Source organism: Podarcis pityusensis (genome assembly GCF_964106645.2).
Source record: "Podarcis pityusensis genome assembly, chromosome: 10".
NCBI lineage: Eukaryota > Metazoa > Chordata > Lepidosauria > Squamata > Lacertidae > Podarcis > Podarcis pityusensis.
In genome coordinates this window covers 72,033,358-72,049,843 of record NC_138035.1, presented here as the reverse complement: position 1 = coordinate 72,049,843, position 16,486 = coordinate 72,033,358, and the positions used below count along the sequence as shown (strand labels likewise).

Sequence of the window (16,486 nt, the reverse complement as noted above, 5' to 3'; positions counted from 1 at the left end):
AAGTCAGCAGCAGGGAGGAAAAACTGTGGGAATAGAAGTTTTTGGATTAACTATTTGCAGCCTGGATTCAGACCATTGTTCCTAGGCTGGAATAATGGTGAAGACAGCTTGTTTATTAGGAAGCCAAATCATGGGACAAAGTGCTGCAGTGACTTTTGGAAACTGAGATAACTGCTTCTCCCAAGGCATGATGGGACCCATCAACAGTTGTAGGAATGAAGGATATAGCACAGTGGTTCCCAACCTTTTTTGGCCATGCCCCACATAAGCATCTCTAAAATCCTGATCCCCCCCCCATGACATATAATTCTTATTATTCAAAAAGTGAACTATTCATGTGGAGAAAGCCATTAACTTGATCTAACTCATTCTTGAATTGCCCCCCTTAAAAATCAAATTGCGCCCCCCCCCGTGGGGCGTGTGCCCCACATTGGGAACCACGGATATAACATATGTACGAGAAAACACCATGGGGAAAAACTGTCACATGCAGGAAAGAAATATTATAAATCACCTAATATACCAACACAAATGAAATCAAAAGATTGTAGCTATTATATAAGGGATTATTATATCCAAATGGAATGGAATGGAAAAATGTAGGAGACTGAAGTCATCAAATCTAGCACATGGGGAGGCCAGTTTGATTAAATTCTATAATTTGACATTGGAATAACTAGCATTAATAATTGTATTAATCGGATAAAATTGGTATTGTTAAGCCTATCATTAGAGGCTGCTATTGGAACAACATACTTAACAAAAAATAAAAAAAAAAATCACTATTGGGAGATCGAGAGATCGAAAGGGTTTCGTTTTGTGCATCCCCACTACATTGTAGACACGAGACATTTGTTTGTTGAATCTCCTTTATGGTTATGCATATTGCTCACTACATGGTCTGATTCACGTGGGCAAAAGATTACCAGGAATGTCATGTGTGGGACCAAACACAACATTCCAGGTAATATAAATGGGGCAAAATCATAAAATGGAAACTTAGAGGCCTTGCCTCCTAATCTCAGATATTGTTCTGTCTAGTATCTTTGTCATCTACACATGATCAAATGCACTGTTGTATTTTTATTCCTTCCCCTATTACTGGAAAATAGGATCTGGGACTGAGTCCAGATGATCTCAAGATTCAAAATACACCCTAAGTAAAAAGGAAATAAAAATGTTCCCTTATAGCAGTGCTTTGGGATAGCATACTTATTTTACTATATTGCCACCTAGTGTCTGAAACTAGAAAAGCAACGATTCTGCGTGTATCATAGGGCTAATAGGCAAATACTAATTTATTAATTGAATTTTATCGTGTTTTCCCTAATGAAGGTTGTGTAGCACTAGAGCATTAAGGCCTCCTCTCTCCCAAATTGCCTTGATATATGTGAATCACTCAGTTTAAAGAGGATCTCCATATGAAAAGGAACAAAATCAATAACAGCATCTCATTTGTTACTTCAATAACATCTTATCTAGGTAAAGGTAAAGGGACCCCTGACCGTTAGGTCCAGTTGCGGATGACTCTGGGGTTGCGGCGCTCATCTCGCTTTATTGGCCGAGTGAGCTGGTGTACAGCTTCTGGGTCATGTGGCCAGCATGACTAAGCTGCTTCTGGCGAACCAGAGCAGCACACAGAAACGCCGTTTACCTTCCCGCTGGAGCAGTACCTATTTATCTACTTGCACTTTGATGTGCTTTAGAACTGCTAGGTTGGCAGGAGCTAGGACCGAACAACGGGAGCTCACCCCGTCGTGGGGATTCGAACCGCCGACCTTCTGATCGGCAAGCCCAAGAGGCTCAGTGGTTTAGACCACAGCGCCACAGTATATAAGATGTATATCATCTTATATACATAGAGATTACTGGCTGGATCACTACTGTAGCTGGCCAGTTTCTAGTCTGAATGCGTTATTAGTTTTATTAGAAAACTATGTTTATTGGCAGACAGTTCTTGTAAGGCTGTGTGGTATTACGCTTTGTGTGTGGTATAGGGGTTAGATAGCTTCATAGCAAGCTGCATTATTTGATGGTGAGAAAAGTTGCTTTTTTTTAAAAAAAAAAAGGATGTTGAATGACTCAGTACATAGTAACAGATGTAATGAATAGAGTACTGGCCATGAATCAAGGAGGTATGTTTTTGTTTTCTCACTTGGAGATTTTGGGTGGCTTTGGGCAAATCTGAATCTCTCTCCCTATCAATATCACAGGATTTCCTCAATCCATGTATGTCATATTTTGCTCTATGGAGGAAAGTTGTAGTATATAAGTTTTAACACATCTCTTTGTATGTACTTCTGAATGAGTAAGGATGGGGATGGATGGTGAAGGCAGAGGTGGTGATGATTAACCTTCACCATAAGGGCAGGCTGCAACATTTTATTATTCCAGATATAATAAAATACAGGATCTAGCAGTGTGTTGTGATAGTTTATGAATATGTGGCTGGTGAGTTTATTTCTAACCAGGCTGAAAGGTTCTGTATGGTTTACTTGGACCCACAAAGACACCAGAGCCTTCAGTCATTCTCCCCTGTGCAGTCATAATCCCATGGAGGAAGAGAATGGAGCCGCACCCAGTGATTCCTCCATGACTGACATGGCCACACCACCCACACATTGGGGAGCTGCTCCACATAGGGCTCTAAATCATGGGAGAGGGGGTCACCCACAATGTGTAGAACAAGCACCTTTCTCCTCATTGTGGGGTGGAAGACCATCAAGGCTGTGACTGGGGAGCAGAGTCGAGGGGTGCAGCTGCCACTCTCTTTCACCATATGGTTGTGGGTCGCATGGAACACACCTGAAGGGGGCTTCCAGCTACTCAACATACACCATACACCACCAGGTTCAGACCAGCTCTTCTACCCTTCTACCATGCACCCAGTAGTCCTTTCTCTTATCATCAGTGGTGATTGGTGTCCATTGGGACTAGGAGGGTAGAAAGTGGGGAGACCAATGACACTCTGAGCTGGAGTCAATGAGAGGCAGAGTCAACCAATTCTACAAGGGCAAAACTGAAAATAAGGCCGTGGAAATGGAAAGGCAGTGCCGCCTCCTGGACTGATTGTCAGAAGGCAAGCTGGTAGAGGGCAGATTGAGCTTGGTGGCGCAGTGCCTCGTGAACCCTAATGGACCAGCCTCCCTGTGTGCCCTAATGTCTTCCCAATTCTGTACATTGCTGGTGGCTCCTTGCTGGAGTGAAAGCACAGCTGTCGAGTCAAACCAATGTTTTCATTGCTGAACTGGCACCACGTCGAGCTCTCTGTTGCCTTGCCCCTCCCCTGCCCCTTCTCAGGGACAGGTAGGGATTTGTGGCATTGGGGATCTCTGCCTGTGCCACCCTGCCAGCACACAGAGCGATAAAGCAATACAACAAGAGGATGAGGATGATGAATTTATTAAATTTCTATACCAGCCTTCATCCAAGGATCACAGGTAGTTTACAATATAAAACCCCCAAATACATAACATAGTAACAAACAAAAACCATGCTCCCTCCCAATTAACAGGCCATAGACCACTTAATTAGCCAAAGGTCTGGGAGAAGAGGAGTGTTTTTGCCTGGCGCCTAAAGATGTGTAGCCAAGGCTCCAGGCAAGCCTCCCGGGGAGACAGTTCCACAGATGATAATGCTATATACCAACAGCAGTGAAGAAAAAGCACAGATTTTGGACAAATACAAAGAGAAAAAAGTAAGTTTCACTTACTGAAGTTCCTAAGTATTTTATGTCCTTTAAAGTTCCTTTTATGGGCATGAGCTAGGGATGGGGGGTGAATTTGTTCAGTTGATGTAGAGTTCAAGTGAAGCCGACTCCAAACTCTGAAATGTTTGTGTGGATGTCATATTGTTGGCACGGCTTGGGCAGCAAATTATTTTAGTTGTGATATTATTGCTACTAGAGGGAGGACTGGACAGTTTGCAGGGCAGGCCAGAGGCTTTTACACTTGAAGTACTCCTGTGAGCTAAGTAGTGTGTGTGTGTGTGTGTGTGTGTGTGTGTGTGTGTGTGTGTTGCAGTTCACATTAATTAAATATAACCCTGAATTATGTTTTCTCCCTACAGCCATGGTTGTCAATCATTTCCTGACCTTCGGGACCTTGGAAATATCCACTATGTAACTCGTCCTTGGGGGATAATGTTAACCTGATTGTTTTATCTATTAGAAAACCAGGCTTGTTTTGTCATCTTCACCAGGAATGTCAATCAGCATATTCCAGACTGCTGGGTGATGCTTGGATTTAGTTATAACCCAGCGAAACCTGTTCTACATTGGTTGAATTATGGTTGATTTATTGACACTTGAATCCAAAGAACTGTGCAACAAGTTCACTGAGCCTAAGGAGGATTTAATGTTTTCAGACAATAACACACTCTCCCCCATTGTCAAGAGCAGGTCAGGAATAACTCACAAGGTGTCAGTGAAGTTAACTCTTTATTCGAAGAACAAAATAGCTCAAGCCACATGAGCACAGCAACTCTAGATCTTGCCCCAATAAGGCAGCTGTGAGGACTGAAGGTCCCTGCCTTCCCACAGTTCCCTAAGCCTCCTCCTTCCCCATGTCCTTCCCAAGGAATCTGAGACTTCATCAACTTATCTATCTGCTCTGCCTTCTTCATACCTCTCCTGGTTCTGGGAGACTAGAGAGGAGGGGAGTTGGTCACAGCAGGAGGGAGAGATCCCCTGCCTTCTTCAGCAGCCTGACTCATCTCTGTCTCTTTGCCCCCTCCCCCCTCTTCTGCTTCTGATTCCGGACTGTTCTCTTTCACAGTGTCTTCCTGCTCACTAAACCCTGTTACCTCTTCGGCTTCTGACACCTCTTCCTAGTCTGCTCTCTCTTCTCCCTCTGGCCACTCATCATTGTCCCACCACCAGTCCCCAGACTCTGAGCCTTCTTTCCCTGGGGGTTCCTCCCAGCCAGTCCATGACACCCATGCAAACAGCTTCTGAAGCTGGGCCATTTTAGTAGCAGTTTGCGATGTGGCATATTTTGGTAAGTTATGTTACATGTTACAGCACTATGTATACATGATCTCAAGAAGTCATTTGGAAAGCTGCCAACTTTGATTCAAGAATTCAGAAGTAGTTTGGGATGTAGTAGTTTTTGGTCAGCTCAAAGAGGGGTGGGGTGTAGTCCAAAATCCCATTGGGCTAATGTACTTATATGAAGGTAAGCAGATTTTTGAATCCTTCCAAAGGACACAGTTGATGGAGACAGATAACTCTGTGTGTTTGTGTGGGACTTTTCTCATCACCATACCCATTCTGAATGCATCTGGAAGTTACAGCCCTACAGTATACCCTTTATATGCGCTTTATTGAGCAGCTTTTCCTTTGCTCTTTTTCCTTTTTTTAGTTCAATGAAAATGCTCAGAATGTCAGTTGCTTCAACCACCTTGTACAAGCTAACGTGAGAAATAAGAAGAAGCTGAAAGAAGCCGTCAATAAAATCTCAGCAAAAGGGATCACCGATTATAAAAAAGGCTTTAGTTACGCCTTTGAACAGCTGCTAAATGTAAGTGTGAGCAATCTGCTCCCTTCATATGGTTCATATGAAGTTCATACGGTTGTACTATGCTGACAGAATGCATTGCTATTACTGAACAAGAGTTTCCCCGCTTTTCCCCTTGATGGTATTTTGCTAACAGATGTATCCTAGCAGAGGAGTCCCTCTGTTTCCAGTCCATAGTTTCCTTAGGTAATCTGGTGTCTTTTTCTGAAGCAAACGAGAAGTGTGAATGATAAAAAACAAATGTTATTAAGCCAAAAAATAAATGTACCTCTGAGACTTGACTGAGCCATAGTTTTCTGATCTGCATATGTGGATGTTTAAGAACAAACATCTCTCTTTCGCACTTACACATTTGCCATGCAATATATCACTGTATTTCATGTGTATCCATAGCAAACTCACAACACTTTAAATTGTTGTGTAAAGTGTGAAGTTATCTACAGTGGCTCCCCATTTTTCTGTGTTGTAGGGAGGTTCTTTCTGTTTGTGCTTCTCTTTCAGTAAGTACAAGACAACATAAATAGACTTAACCGGGGGTGGGGTGGGGGTGGGGTGAAGAATGAGAATCCTAGTAAGAAAAATTACATGCCGACCTTCCCCAACCGCTATCTCTCCTTCCCACTTTTCTATCAGTGTGTGGGCTGATGTGATGTTGCTGACTATAATGACATTTCTGCAGCTGCAGTGATTGGAGGAAGGATCAGAAAAAAGCAGCCTGATCTATTTACAGAAGCCATTCACTGTCCTTTTAAGCTGCTGTCCTTCCATTAGATGAGGCTTCATCATTGTGAGAGGCCCATGAATGTCGAGAACCTGGGCGGGGGTGAGGCGGGCTCATTTTCTGTTCTTAGCGCTTTGTAACTTTCCTGAGCACAATTTGGAGAGTTAAGAAATAATGAAGATGAAGAGGCAGGAGAATTAAGTTCAAAAGTGATGATGGATTAGCCCCAAGTTGTATTTGTTGTTAACAGTAAGTGCAGCTGCTTCAAAGCAATAAAACAGCAGAAGGAGCTTATGTAAGCAGGAACCAAGGGAGCAAGAACAGCTTGCGCCAGTAGGGATGTCCATGCATGGGCCTTGTCCCACAAAATGTTCTGTAGGAATATGCATGAATAGTATTGCAGGGACGTTAGTGTGAATTAAGATAGTATGTGAACGATAAACATGTGTTTATTAAAAAGTGGGGAGGAAACGTACGGGAAAACAACTGTGGTCAGTTTCAAGGCCCGCTAATAGGGAGTGCTGTACGGTCTGGAAAAATGAAAGCGAGTGCCGATGATGATATAATAAGTGTTACCAACCTTAACAAGAGCAAGACAAATGGTGGTGTCCACATATATGTTTATGATTTAAGCAAAGCAATACAGCCCTTTCCATTGCCTCTGATAACCAAATTGTTTTAAATAATCCTAAATGCCTGCATTAAACATAAATGCAAAACACTGCAGCTGGCAGTTATTTTTAGTCATCCTAATGTGTTAAAAGAGTTATTTTCTTCTCATCTAGGAGAAAATTGCTTTCAAAATATATAGCAGAGTTAAAATAAGTATTTTTAATAAAGCCATTAAAAGGGTGAGTTTAAAAGGAATAAGGTTGTTTGTGAGTCATTTTGCTACCCACTGTTCCTCCACACATCAACAAAGAAAACCTTCTTTGGAATAATAAACTTTTGATTTGGCAGTTCAATTTAATTTTTGCAGTGATAACTGGAGGAGGATGTTCCCTCCTAGTCACTTTGTAAGCCTGTTGTAATTTTAAATAAGATAATTTTATAAAGTATCAAGTGCTTCAGCAGAATTTTCTTCTTTAGGATCAATAGCAAATTCTCCATGCATTAGAGACGTGTTCACAGGATTTAAGTTGACATTTCAAATTATTTTCTTGGGATGTGCTTAAGCAACTCTCTTTTAAAACTGCATTACTCTCACTCGAGCTGTAAAGTGCTCAGCACTTTGGATCCTACATGGGGAATAAACTATTGCTATTGTCCACAAGAGGAAAGGAAGAGTTGTGGTTTCCCCATTTTCTCTTGTGTTGAGTAAAGGTGCAAGGCAGTTATGCTACTTTTGAAATGGACACCCTACTCAGTAGCATCTGCCCAGGAAGAGATACATAGCTACTCATTATTCCTAAACAGTTTATGGAGAAAACAGAAATCTAGTGTTGGACCTTCCAGTAATTTAATATTATTAAACTGCTGTGGGTCAACTTTAAACTATGCAGGAATAGAAGCCTATGTCTACAGTAGATCCAACAGTAAAGTAAAGGGTCAATACACACTTAGTAAATTGTTTTACATGTGCTGATTACTTGATCGGTAAGTCACATTCAAAATACTACTTAAATATATTGTAAATGAACCTAGCCATGTTCTTATGTCCCCAGAAAGGTGATGCCTCCATAAATTACAGCCTAAAATTTACTCAAATCAATGTGATTTGCAGGACAAGTCCCCTTTTTATGGGTTTATGCAGCACCGTTGATGTCAATGCAGAATTTCCCTCTTTTATTTATTTTATATTATCAGACGTCCGAAGTAATATACTGCAAGTTGGAACCTCCATGCATTTTTTATTTCTCCATGAATGTTTTATTTCTGAATCAGAACCACTGTGCTAGCATTCTTAATATAAAGGTTTGGGGTTTCTTTATTCGCATTTATTTGGTAAAGCGATACTTAAATCAAGGATGGGGAACCTGGGGTGCTCCAAGTGTCACTGGAGTCCACCTCCCATCAGCCCAGCTGCCAAGCCCAGTGATTAGGACTGGTGGGAAGAGAAGTCCAGCAACACCTGGAAGCCATAGGTTCCCTACCCCTGATTTAAGTGGAAAATCTTAAATAGCAGACATATTGGTACTAAGCATAAGTTCTTAATTCAGAAGTAGAATTTAATATTTTTCTCCATAGTAATGAATTGATAGTCATTTCATTGGTTAATCAATAAGTAGCTGGTTTACAACTTTATTTATCTACATTTTTGTCCCTTCCTCTCTGGCTGGCATCTCCCCACTTTTACCCTCACAACAGCTCTGTGAAGTATGTTCGACTGAAAGTGAGTGACTCACCCAGGTTACCCAGTCATCTTCATGGCTGAACAGAGATTTCAACTGGATCACCCTGGTAGTAGTGGCTGGTGGGGTGGGGTGGTGTTTCTCACCTGACTTCCCAGTGTGGGGATTCCTGATGACAACCAAGAGGGAGAAAGGGGGCAGCAAGGAGGTTGGTGCACTGCAGGTACAGTATTGGAAGCATCTGATTGGCTCTGTTGTTGCAAGTGACTGCACCGATCTCCTCATTGCTGCAAGCTTCCTCCTCAGTTACCAGCAGCGGCTTCTGCATTAAGAAGCCAGGTGAGCAACTCTACCCTGCTGGCTGCTATTGCTACTGGTCTACCCCACCTAATATCCACTAAATTATGTGGATAGGCACTGTATTGGAGCCAGACTTTATTACATTTAGAGGAGATTCACTTAAACCAGTGGAACTTAATTTAGTCACTCATAATTATCATAGTCATCCATTACACTGGGTCCATTATGGCTAAGTTGGATCCAACCCAATATGTACATGATTAGAATGGAGGTCAGGACAGCTATTTCCCCCATGAGGTGTGTGGATTCCAAGAGTGGGAGGGAGCTCTTTGACCTATTTTTCTCAGTCACGTTCCAGTCAAGATTCATCCAATCTCAAAATAAATTTCCCTCATTGGGCTTGCAAAATGAACCACTTCATAGCCTTCCATGTGGAAGCCAATGTACGCAGTCAGTAAGTCAAACACTCTAAATAGGAGAGCCCCCAAACAATTTGCCTGCTATCTTTGGCAAAAATGTTGGATGGTGTATGTACAAATCACAAAAAAATGAAGTGCTTGCTTCACATGCCCATTTATATACTGTATTTTTCGCCCTATAGGACGCACCGGCCCATAGGACGCACCTAGATTTTTTTTGGGGGGGGGGGAAATAAAGGGAAAAAAAATTATTTCCCCCGCCCCAGGCGCGGGGCTGGGGCGGGGGAAGCCTGAGCTTCCGCCAATCCCAGCCCCCAGAACAGGCAGCTCTGGGAGCTTGCGGGGCTGGGGTCGGGGGAAGCCCGAGCTTCCCCCTCCCCCAGCCCGCAGAACAGGTCCCAGAGCGATGCAGAAGCTGCGCGCAGCTTCGGCATCGCTCTGGCAGCTTGCGGGGCTGGGGGAGGGGGAAGCCCGCCCCCAGCCTCCAAACCACGTCGGGAGACAGCGGGATGGCGCGCTGCGCCTCCCCGCTGTCCCCCGAGCTTGCGGGGCTGGTGGTGGGGCTCTCCTGAAGCCTGGAGAGCGAGAGGGGTCGGTGCGCACCGACCCCTCTCGCTCTCCAGGCTTCAGCGAAAGCCTGCATTCGCCCCATAGGACACACACACATTTCCCCTTCATTTTTGGAGGGGAAAAAGTGCGTCCTATAGGGCGAAAAATACGGTACCTAACAATGTGAAAGATGAAATATATGGAAAAGCCCCCTTTAGAAATTTGTTTCTGAGGGCTGCATTACACCACTGAACATTTCGTTATTTAGTTTGATGAATCATAACTGGAATCATTTTGCAAACCACTTTGAGGTTTTATTACAATCAAATGGCATATAAATTTTGTGAAATAAATAAATAAAAATGCCTGTCTTTATCTCTTCCAGCACAGCCACAGTGTCTTCAGAGCTAACTGCAACAAGATTATAATGTTATTTACTGATGGTGGTGAAGAAAAAGCACAGGAGATTTTTGACAAATACAACAAAGAGAAAAAAGTAAGGTTCATTTGTTGAAGTCCTCAAGTGTTTTCTGTCCTTTAAAGTTCCTTTTATAGGCATGGAATGAAGGAGAAATTTGTTCAGTTAGCATTTCATGTGAACCTACCTAATTTGCAGTCCCTTAACCAATACACAAACCAAAACACAGCTGTCCCTCTCTGAATTTTGCTATACAATTCTCCCACCAAAAAAGCATATTTTTGATTTTGCGCTCAAAATTAGTGAAAATAATGCATTCAGTTTTGCTTAATACATTATTAGAGATATGCACAAAAATGTATATGGATTTTCACACATACATTTTTAATAAAATCACAAACTGATATAGTAATGGGATGAACTGACTAAAGAACTGAGAGAAAAAAGGGGGGAAGCAAAATGGCTGGTTTTTCCATCCCTGGCATGAGTGATTTTAAATAAAAGGTTTTGGGTTGTCCTTTATATATTCTATATTTTCATAAGCTCATAGTGCTATGTTCCTTACAGCAAAGGATATACAATACAATGCACTTAAAGAGCAAATAGCAAAGTACACTTTTTGCTTATAAATTCTATGATAAAATGTAGCAAGTCAGTTTCTAATAACTACCATGTATGGATTAAATTTCGCACATTGCTGTAATGTTAGTCAGAGACCCTTCAAGTCTCTTATAAACTCTTCAGTGAGCCTTGAGCATGTTGAGATTGGTTCCTGCAGACAAAATAGGGAAGTAGTTAACTGCATAAGTCGTGCAGGTTCTGGAATGACTCATGGATAGCTATGCAGTTTGGAACCTATTAGTATACAGATAGCAGCAAACAGGGGGCCTATTTCTCGTGGCATCCTGTATGTTAAACCTCTAGCATTTCCAGTTAAATGAAATGGTAAACTGGGAAAGGTGTCTGACTGAGATCTTAGAGAGCAGTCTTGTTTCCTCCTCCTCCAGTGATGATCCTAGCTAATAAATGCCAATTTTCACCATTCTACCTATCAGAGATTGCATCTTTTTAAGTGTCACTGAACTCTCTTAGATCCATCATTGCATGTGTACAAAATTTCACTATAGCTTTAATAACTTGAGTCAATATACCTGCCTCCAATATCAGCTTAATATCACATTATATGTCATTACAGTTTGATTTGATGCCAAACTGTGTTAGGATCCAGCTATTGGCTGCAATGGAAAACACATATATATTAACAAACAGTGTATGCACATGTGTGTATGTTAATATATGCATGTATATAGTATAGTGCTTTCAAACTGCTAGGTTGGCAGGAGCAGGGACCGAGCAACGGGAGCTCACCCCATCACGGGGATTAGAACCGCCAACCTTCTGACTGGCAAGCCATAGGCTCTGTGGTTTAGACCCCAGCACTACCCGTGTCCCTTGCCATGTGGATGCTTGCTCCTTTGGGAAGAAGAAGATGTCTCTGCTGCCTTTTTCTTATACCACTTGATGCAGTGGTACTCCAAAACTGAAAAGGGAGTCTCAAGGGCTTCAGCTGAAGGAGCCAGCATTTGTCCACAGACAGCTTTCCAGGTCATGTGGGCAGCATGACTAAACCCTTCTGGCACAACAGAACACCGTGACAGAAACCAGAGCGCACGGAAATGCCGTTTAGCTTCCCGCCTGAGTGGTACCTATTTATCTACTTGCACTTTGACATGCTTTCGAACTGCTAGGTTGGCAGGAGCTGGAACAGAACAACGGAAGCTCACCCCGTCGCGGGGATTTGAACCGCCGACCTTCTGTTCGGCAAGCCCAAGAGGCTTAGTGGTTTAGACCACAGTGCCACCCGCGTCCCTATAGTATAGTATAGTACAGGTAAATCTTTCTGTTGGTGGAAAAATAGCAACCAAGCCTAATCAGCTGTGTAGCATTAATTCATCAGTGCTCATTCAATTATTCAGTGTTCATTCCTCCATTGAAATTTGGCAATTTTCACCAAAATTCCATTGAAATGCTTTTTGTTTTGTTTTGTTGCAAGCATGGCTGTTTAAATTAGTTTTTGTTTTTCCTTGTGCTTGTGCTTTTGCTGCAAAACTATTTGGGTTTTTCACAGAGTGTCATCTTTTCTGTGACTGTCCAAATGAATATCGTTTGAGAGAAGAGATTCTGTATAAATTGGATTAATGAGTGTAACATCTGTTCACTGAATGGTATCTTTCACTTTTCCTGCAAAAGAAAAATCTGTTTTAGATGTTTTAGGAAACTAAGCTATACTTTGTTACTTAATTATTCCCAAGATAAAGATAGTAATTTTTCAGCCACCAGATTATATATTTTATGCCTATACTTGTTAATCTGTTAGTAAAGAACATTAATTAAGAATGTACAGAGGAAGCCCTAAAGTAACATGCATATATGCATTACAAGTATCATCACACTATAGTGGGAAGGCTGAATATGGAAAAAAGGCTAGATCAAGTCCACAGTGGGAAATGTGTGATTTCTTTTTCTTTCTTTTTTTAATGCTGCCCCTGCCACCTCCCACATTTTGGCATTGCATGTTCAGCCTAATCTGCAAATGCCAGTTTTGGGTTTCACAAAGTGGATTCCAATAAATGTTGTATATTACACCCATGTTTTCTTTACTATTTTAAATTATTAGAACACATTAGAATAATTTGCATATTCTGAGTCTGCTTTTAACTATACACAGAAGCACAAATCCATTTATATCACGATAGTAATTGACTTAAATGGGAAGCCCCCAGATTTTTTAAGGACTTGATGACAATATTGGCAAACTTGTTGAGAACGAAAGAAGAGCCATTCTTAGAAGAGCTGGATGAGGCCAGTGGCCCATCTTGTCTAGCATCCTGTTCTCACAATGGCCAGCTAGATGCCTCCTGCCTGTTTGGGCCAGTTATTGTCAAAAAAGCAGGTTTTCGCCTCCCCTTAGGAGCAGCAGACATTTACTACAGTGTATGGGTTGTTTCTTTTGGGGAGTGTTCAATGAGGCCACAATTTTTTTCTGAAATTCTCAGTCATTCTTACTAAAGGGGGGTGGGCAGAGATAATGCCGACAGTAACATAGAATCATAGAATTGTAGAGTTGAAAGGGACCACAAGGGTCATCTAGTCCACCCTGGCAATGCAGGAATCTTTTGCCCAACGTGTAGGGCTCAAACCCATGGTCCTGAGATTAAGAGTCTCATGCTCTACTGATTGATCAATCCCAGTTATGTTTTATTGATTTTGTACTATTTATTTTTACTATACTTATTGTATTTATACTCAGGAGCAGCCAAGCATGGTGGCGTGTAGCTGTATAGCAATCTAGATGACAGCATTGTTTCCTCTTGCCTGGACGATGCAGGGATGGGCAGGTGCGCTAGTGGAGCACTTCTGTCAGCCCACCTGCGCAGCTCTGACCTCTCTGGCACTGCGCCCTACCCCTTCCCTGTCCTTGTAAGGGGCACCAGCACCGCTGTTTGGAGGGCGGCATCGCAGCCATTCCTGCTTACACTCTTTTCACAAATGCCTGAGGTAGCTCACACCAGTCAACAAAGCAAACATATCATAGTTCTCAAATCCACCCCTGTATTCTTCTGAAGTCCTTCACTGATGTACCGTACTTCTCCAGGGTACTGGAGACTGGCAGATGGATGGATGGATCCAGCAGCATGAATTAGGAGTTAGGACCTTAGTGTTGCAATAGGTTGAAGAAGAAGGAGGAGGAGGAGGAGGAGGAGGAGGAGGAGGAGGGAGGATCTTATAAAATCGCCCAGGAGTTTTGAAAACATTCACGTTCCCAGTGGCATCATTTGATACACAGGAGTGTCCAAATTTGGGAATTGAGCTCATTTAAAAAATGAACTCTCTTTCTTTAAACTAAGAAAGAACAGAAAAAGCTTTTATCCCTGAGTTCAATATTGAGCTGAGAGCTTTCCCATCATTTACAATTGCGATAATGACTTTATTCAGCATACTGCAAAAATTAACAGTTAAAAAAAGAAGTTTTACTGAAAATTGATAGGTGCAAGTTTAAATCTGTTTTAGGAAAGCAAAAGAAGTTGCTTATTCACTTTAGATATTCTGGATTTTATTTGCATTTATTGAACTTTCAAAGTAACCTTTGAGCAGAATGCTCATTTTGCATTACGACTTCTAGGCATCATGTATATTTTTAAGACTAAACAATGCACATTGAATTAGGGAATTCATAAAACTTAATCAGATCTGGGACCTGTACCCTATCACTGATAGCACCAGAAGAAGTGTTTAATTAAGTCCCATGTTTCTACAAGATAGCTTTTTGCTATTCATTAACTTTGCCAAGTCATGTATAAGGAGCAATCGCAGGGAGCTTGCAGCTTTCTAGTGCCCTGTGCATTCATTTCCACTACTAAAAGTGATAACTAGAAAAGGCATTAGCATCCTCTACTGAAGATTTCATTGCCAGCAAATATGACACCTCTTCAGGTAAAGGTGCAAAGGGCACCTGCCCACTTGATGCTTTGTCCATTTAAGCTGAATGTCAGAAGAAGTCTGCTGTCTGGTTCTTATATGGTTACCAGTTCGAACAGTTGTTTGCCACTTTGCTCATTCCAGGGGACGGATGACTTTGCTAGGAAAAGTAACCAGATCAGTTGCTACGTTTGTGTAATTTCACTATTCTAACATTATTGGAACAGCACTGGAAGGATTCAGTGGGAAAACAGCAACTTCACCACTCCCATAATGTAAATGGCAACCCTAGATGTGTGATGTGATGCACAATGGTCAGATGTATGCTCCAAAATCACAATCGGTTGCACTGTGAAATCAAATGACCCTGGACAATTGTACTTATATTTAAAGAGCACCCAGGCGAATCGCTCTCTTCCCATCCTAAATTGCAAAGTTTATACTTTGGCACAGCTTTTCTGTATTTGATATGTGCATATTAATTTACCTGTTTATTTTAGTTATTTTTGTTCAGCGCCTTAATCAAAGGCAGCTAACAAATCTGAAGCAATAGAACCTTTAAAGCATCAATAAATAAAACAATTGGCAACAGAAAGCAAATTTAATAGCAGCATCAAGTCAGGTTGAAAGCAGAAAAGTGCCAGATTCGGGGGGCACTTATGCTTATGCTGGGCTGTTTGGGGTGTATGTACATTTTGTTATCTGGCAGCCCTACCTAGGTACAAAATACTGTAAAGCTTTCTGCAAAATATAGTTATGAATCCATGGGACTGAGCATATTCACAATATGCTTCATTCACAAGAACTGGTAACAGGCAGCAGAGCAAAGATTTAAGCACTGAAAGATGAAAGGCTAGCTTACATGCGTTGCAACTATTTGAATCACAATCAGTAGGTCTGCAAATTTCTAAAGATTCCAGGAATGAACATGACACAAAGTATCTAATATGCAATGTCTAAGTGAGACATGACATCACGGAACTGTGTGTGTCCGTGTCCGTCCCCCCCTCCCTCCCCCCCTTAAAAACTGTTGAAAGCCTGGCCTAATCCTTTCATAGTTGCCACTTTTGAGTATTTTAGAGGTGGGGGCATTTTATAGGTCCATGTCCTTCACATATGAGATACACTTAGCAATTATTCCATGAGCATTTTTTGTGCCTTTAAGATGTAGAAGAAATTCTATGGTTACAATGATTATGGAATACTCCTCTTACTGCATAACAGCAATGGTATTTTCTATGAACATATTGGATAGTTTGTGTCAGTATTGGAATATCTTGTGTCTCCTTGTTGCTTGGAACTGATAAAATTGCATCTTCCAGCAATGTTTGCATATCACGTGACATTGCCTACTCAGTTTTGCTTACATTGTTTTGTTCAACCTGACTTCTGTTTAACCTTCAAGTTGACAAGTTAGAAGAAAATAATAAACATTTTGTGCTTTCCCTGAACATCTAGGCTCTGAGAAGTGTCCCTATAAATTACTGGGTTCATCCTTTTTAGCTGGCATATGGTTATATTTAAAGTTGTTTTCTGTCTCTATAGATAACTTGCACCATAAATCCCTGGAGTTTTATGTAACCAAATTAACTCTGAGTAGTCGAAAGAACATGATAATGACTCCAGTGCACACCATATCATTTCTGTATAATGATAATCTGCCTGTCGGTCTATCATCTATTCCAGGAACACCCAGCATAGTGCCCTCCAGATGTTGCTAGACTACAGCGCCCCATCTGTCCCACAACATCTGGAGGGCACTATGTTGGCTATCTTTGACCTATCCATTTATG

At 41.7% G+C, this 16,486-nt stretch overlaps 1 protein-coding gene across 5 annotated transcripts in view; it reads left to right on the top strand.

Moving 5' to 3' along the window:
• Nucleotides 1-16,486, top strand: part of CACNA2D1 (calcium voltage-gated channel auxiliary subunit alpha2delta 1) — a 370,898-nt gene that overhangs the window by 271,100 nt on the left and 83,312 nt on the right. For all 5 annotated transcript variants that reach the window (XM_081023487.1, XM_081023486.1, XM_081023485.1 and 2 more), the window contains exons 11-12: nucleotides 5,361-5,519; nucleotides 10,182-10,292. In XM_081023487.1, the coding sequence (XP_080879613.1) occupies nucleotides 5,361-5,519; nucleotides 10,182-10,292 (270 nt within the window). The remainder of the gene's footprint in view (nucleotides 1-5,360; nucleotides 5,520-10,181; nucleotides 10,293-16,486) is intronic.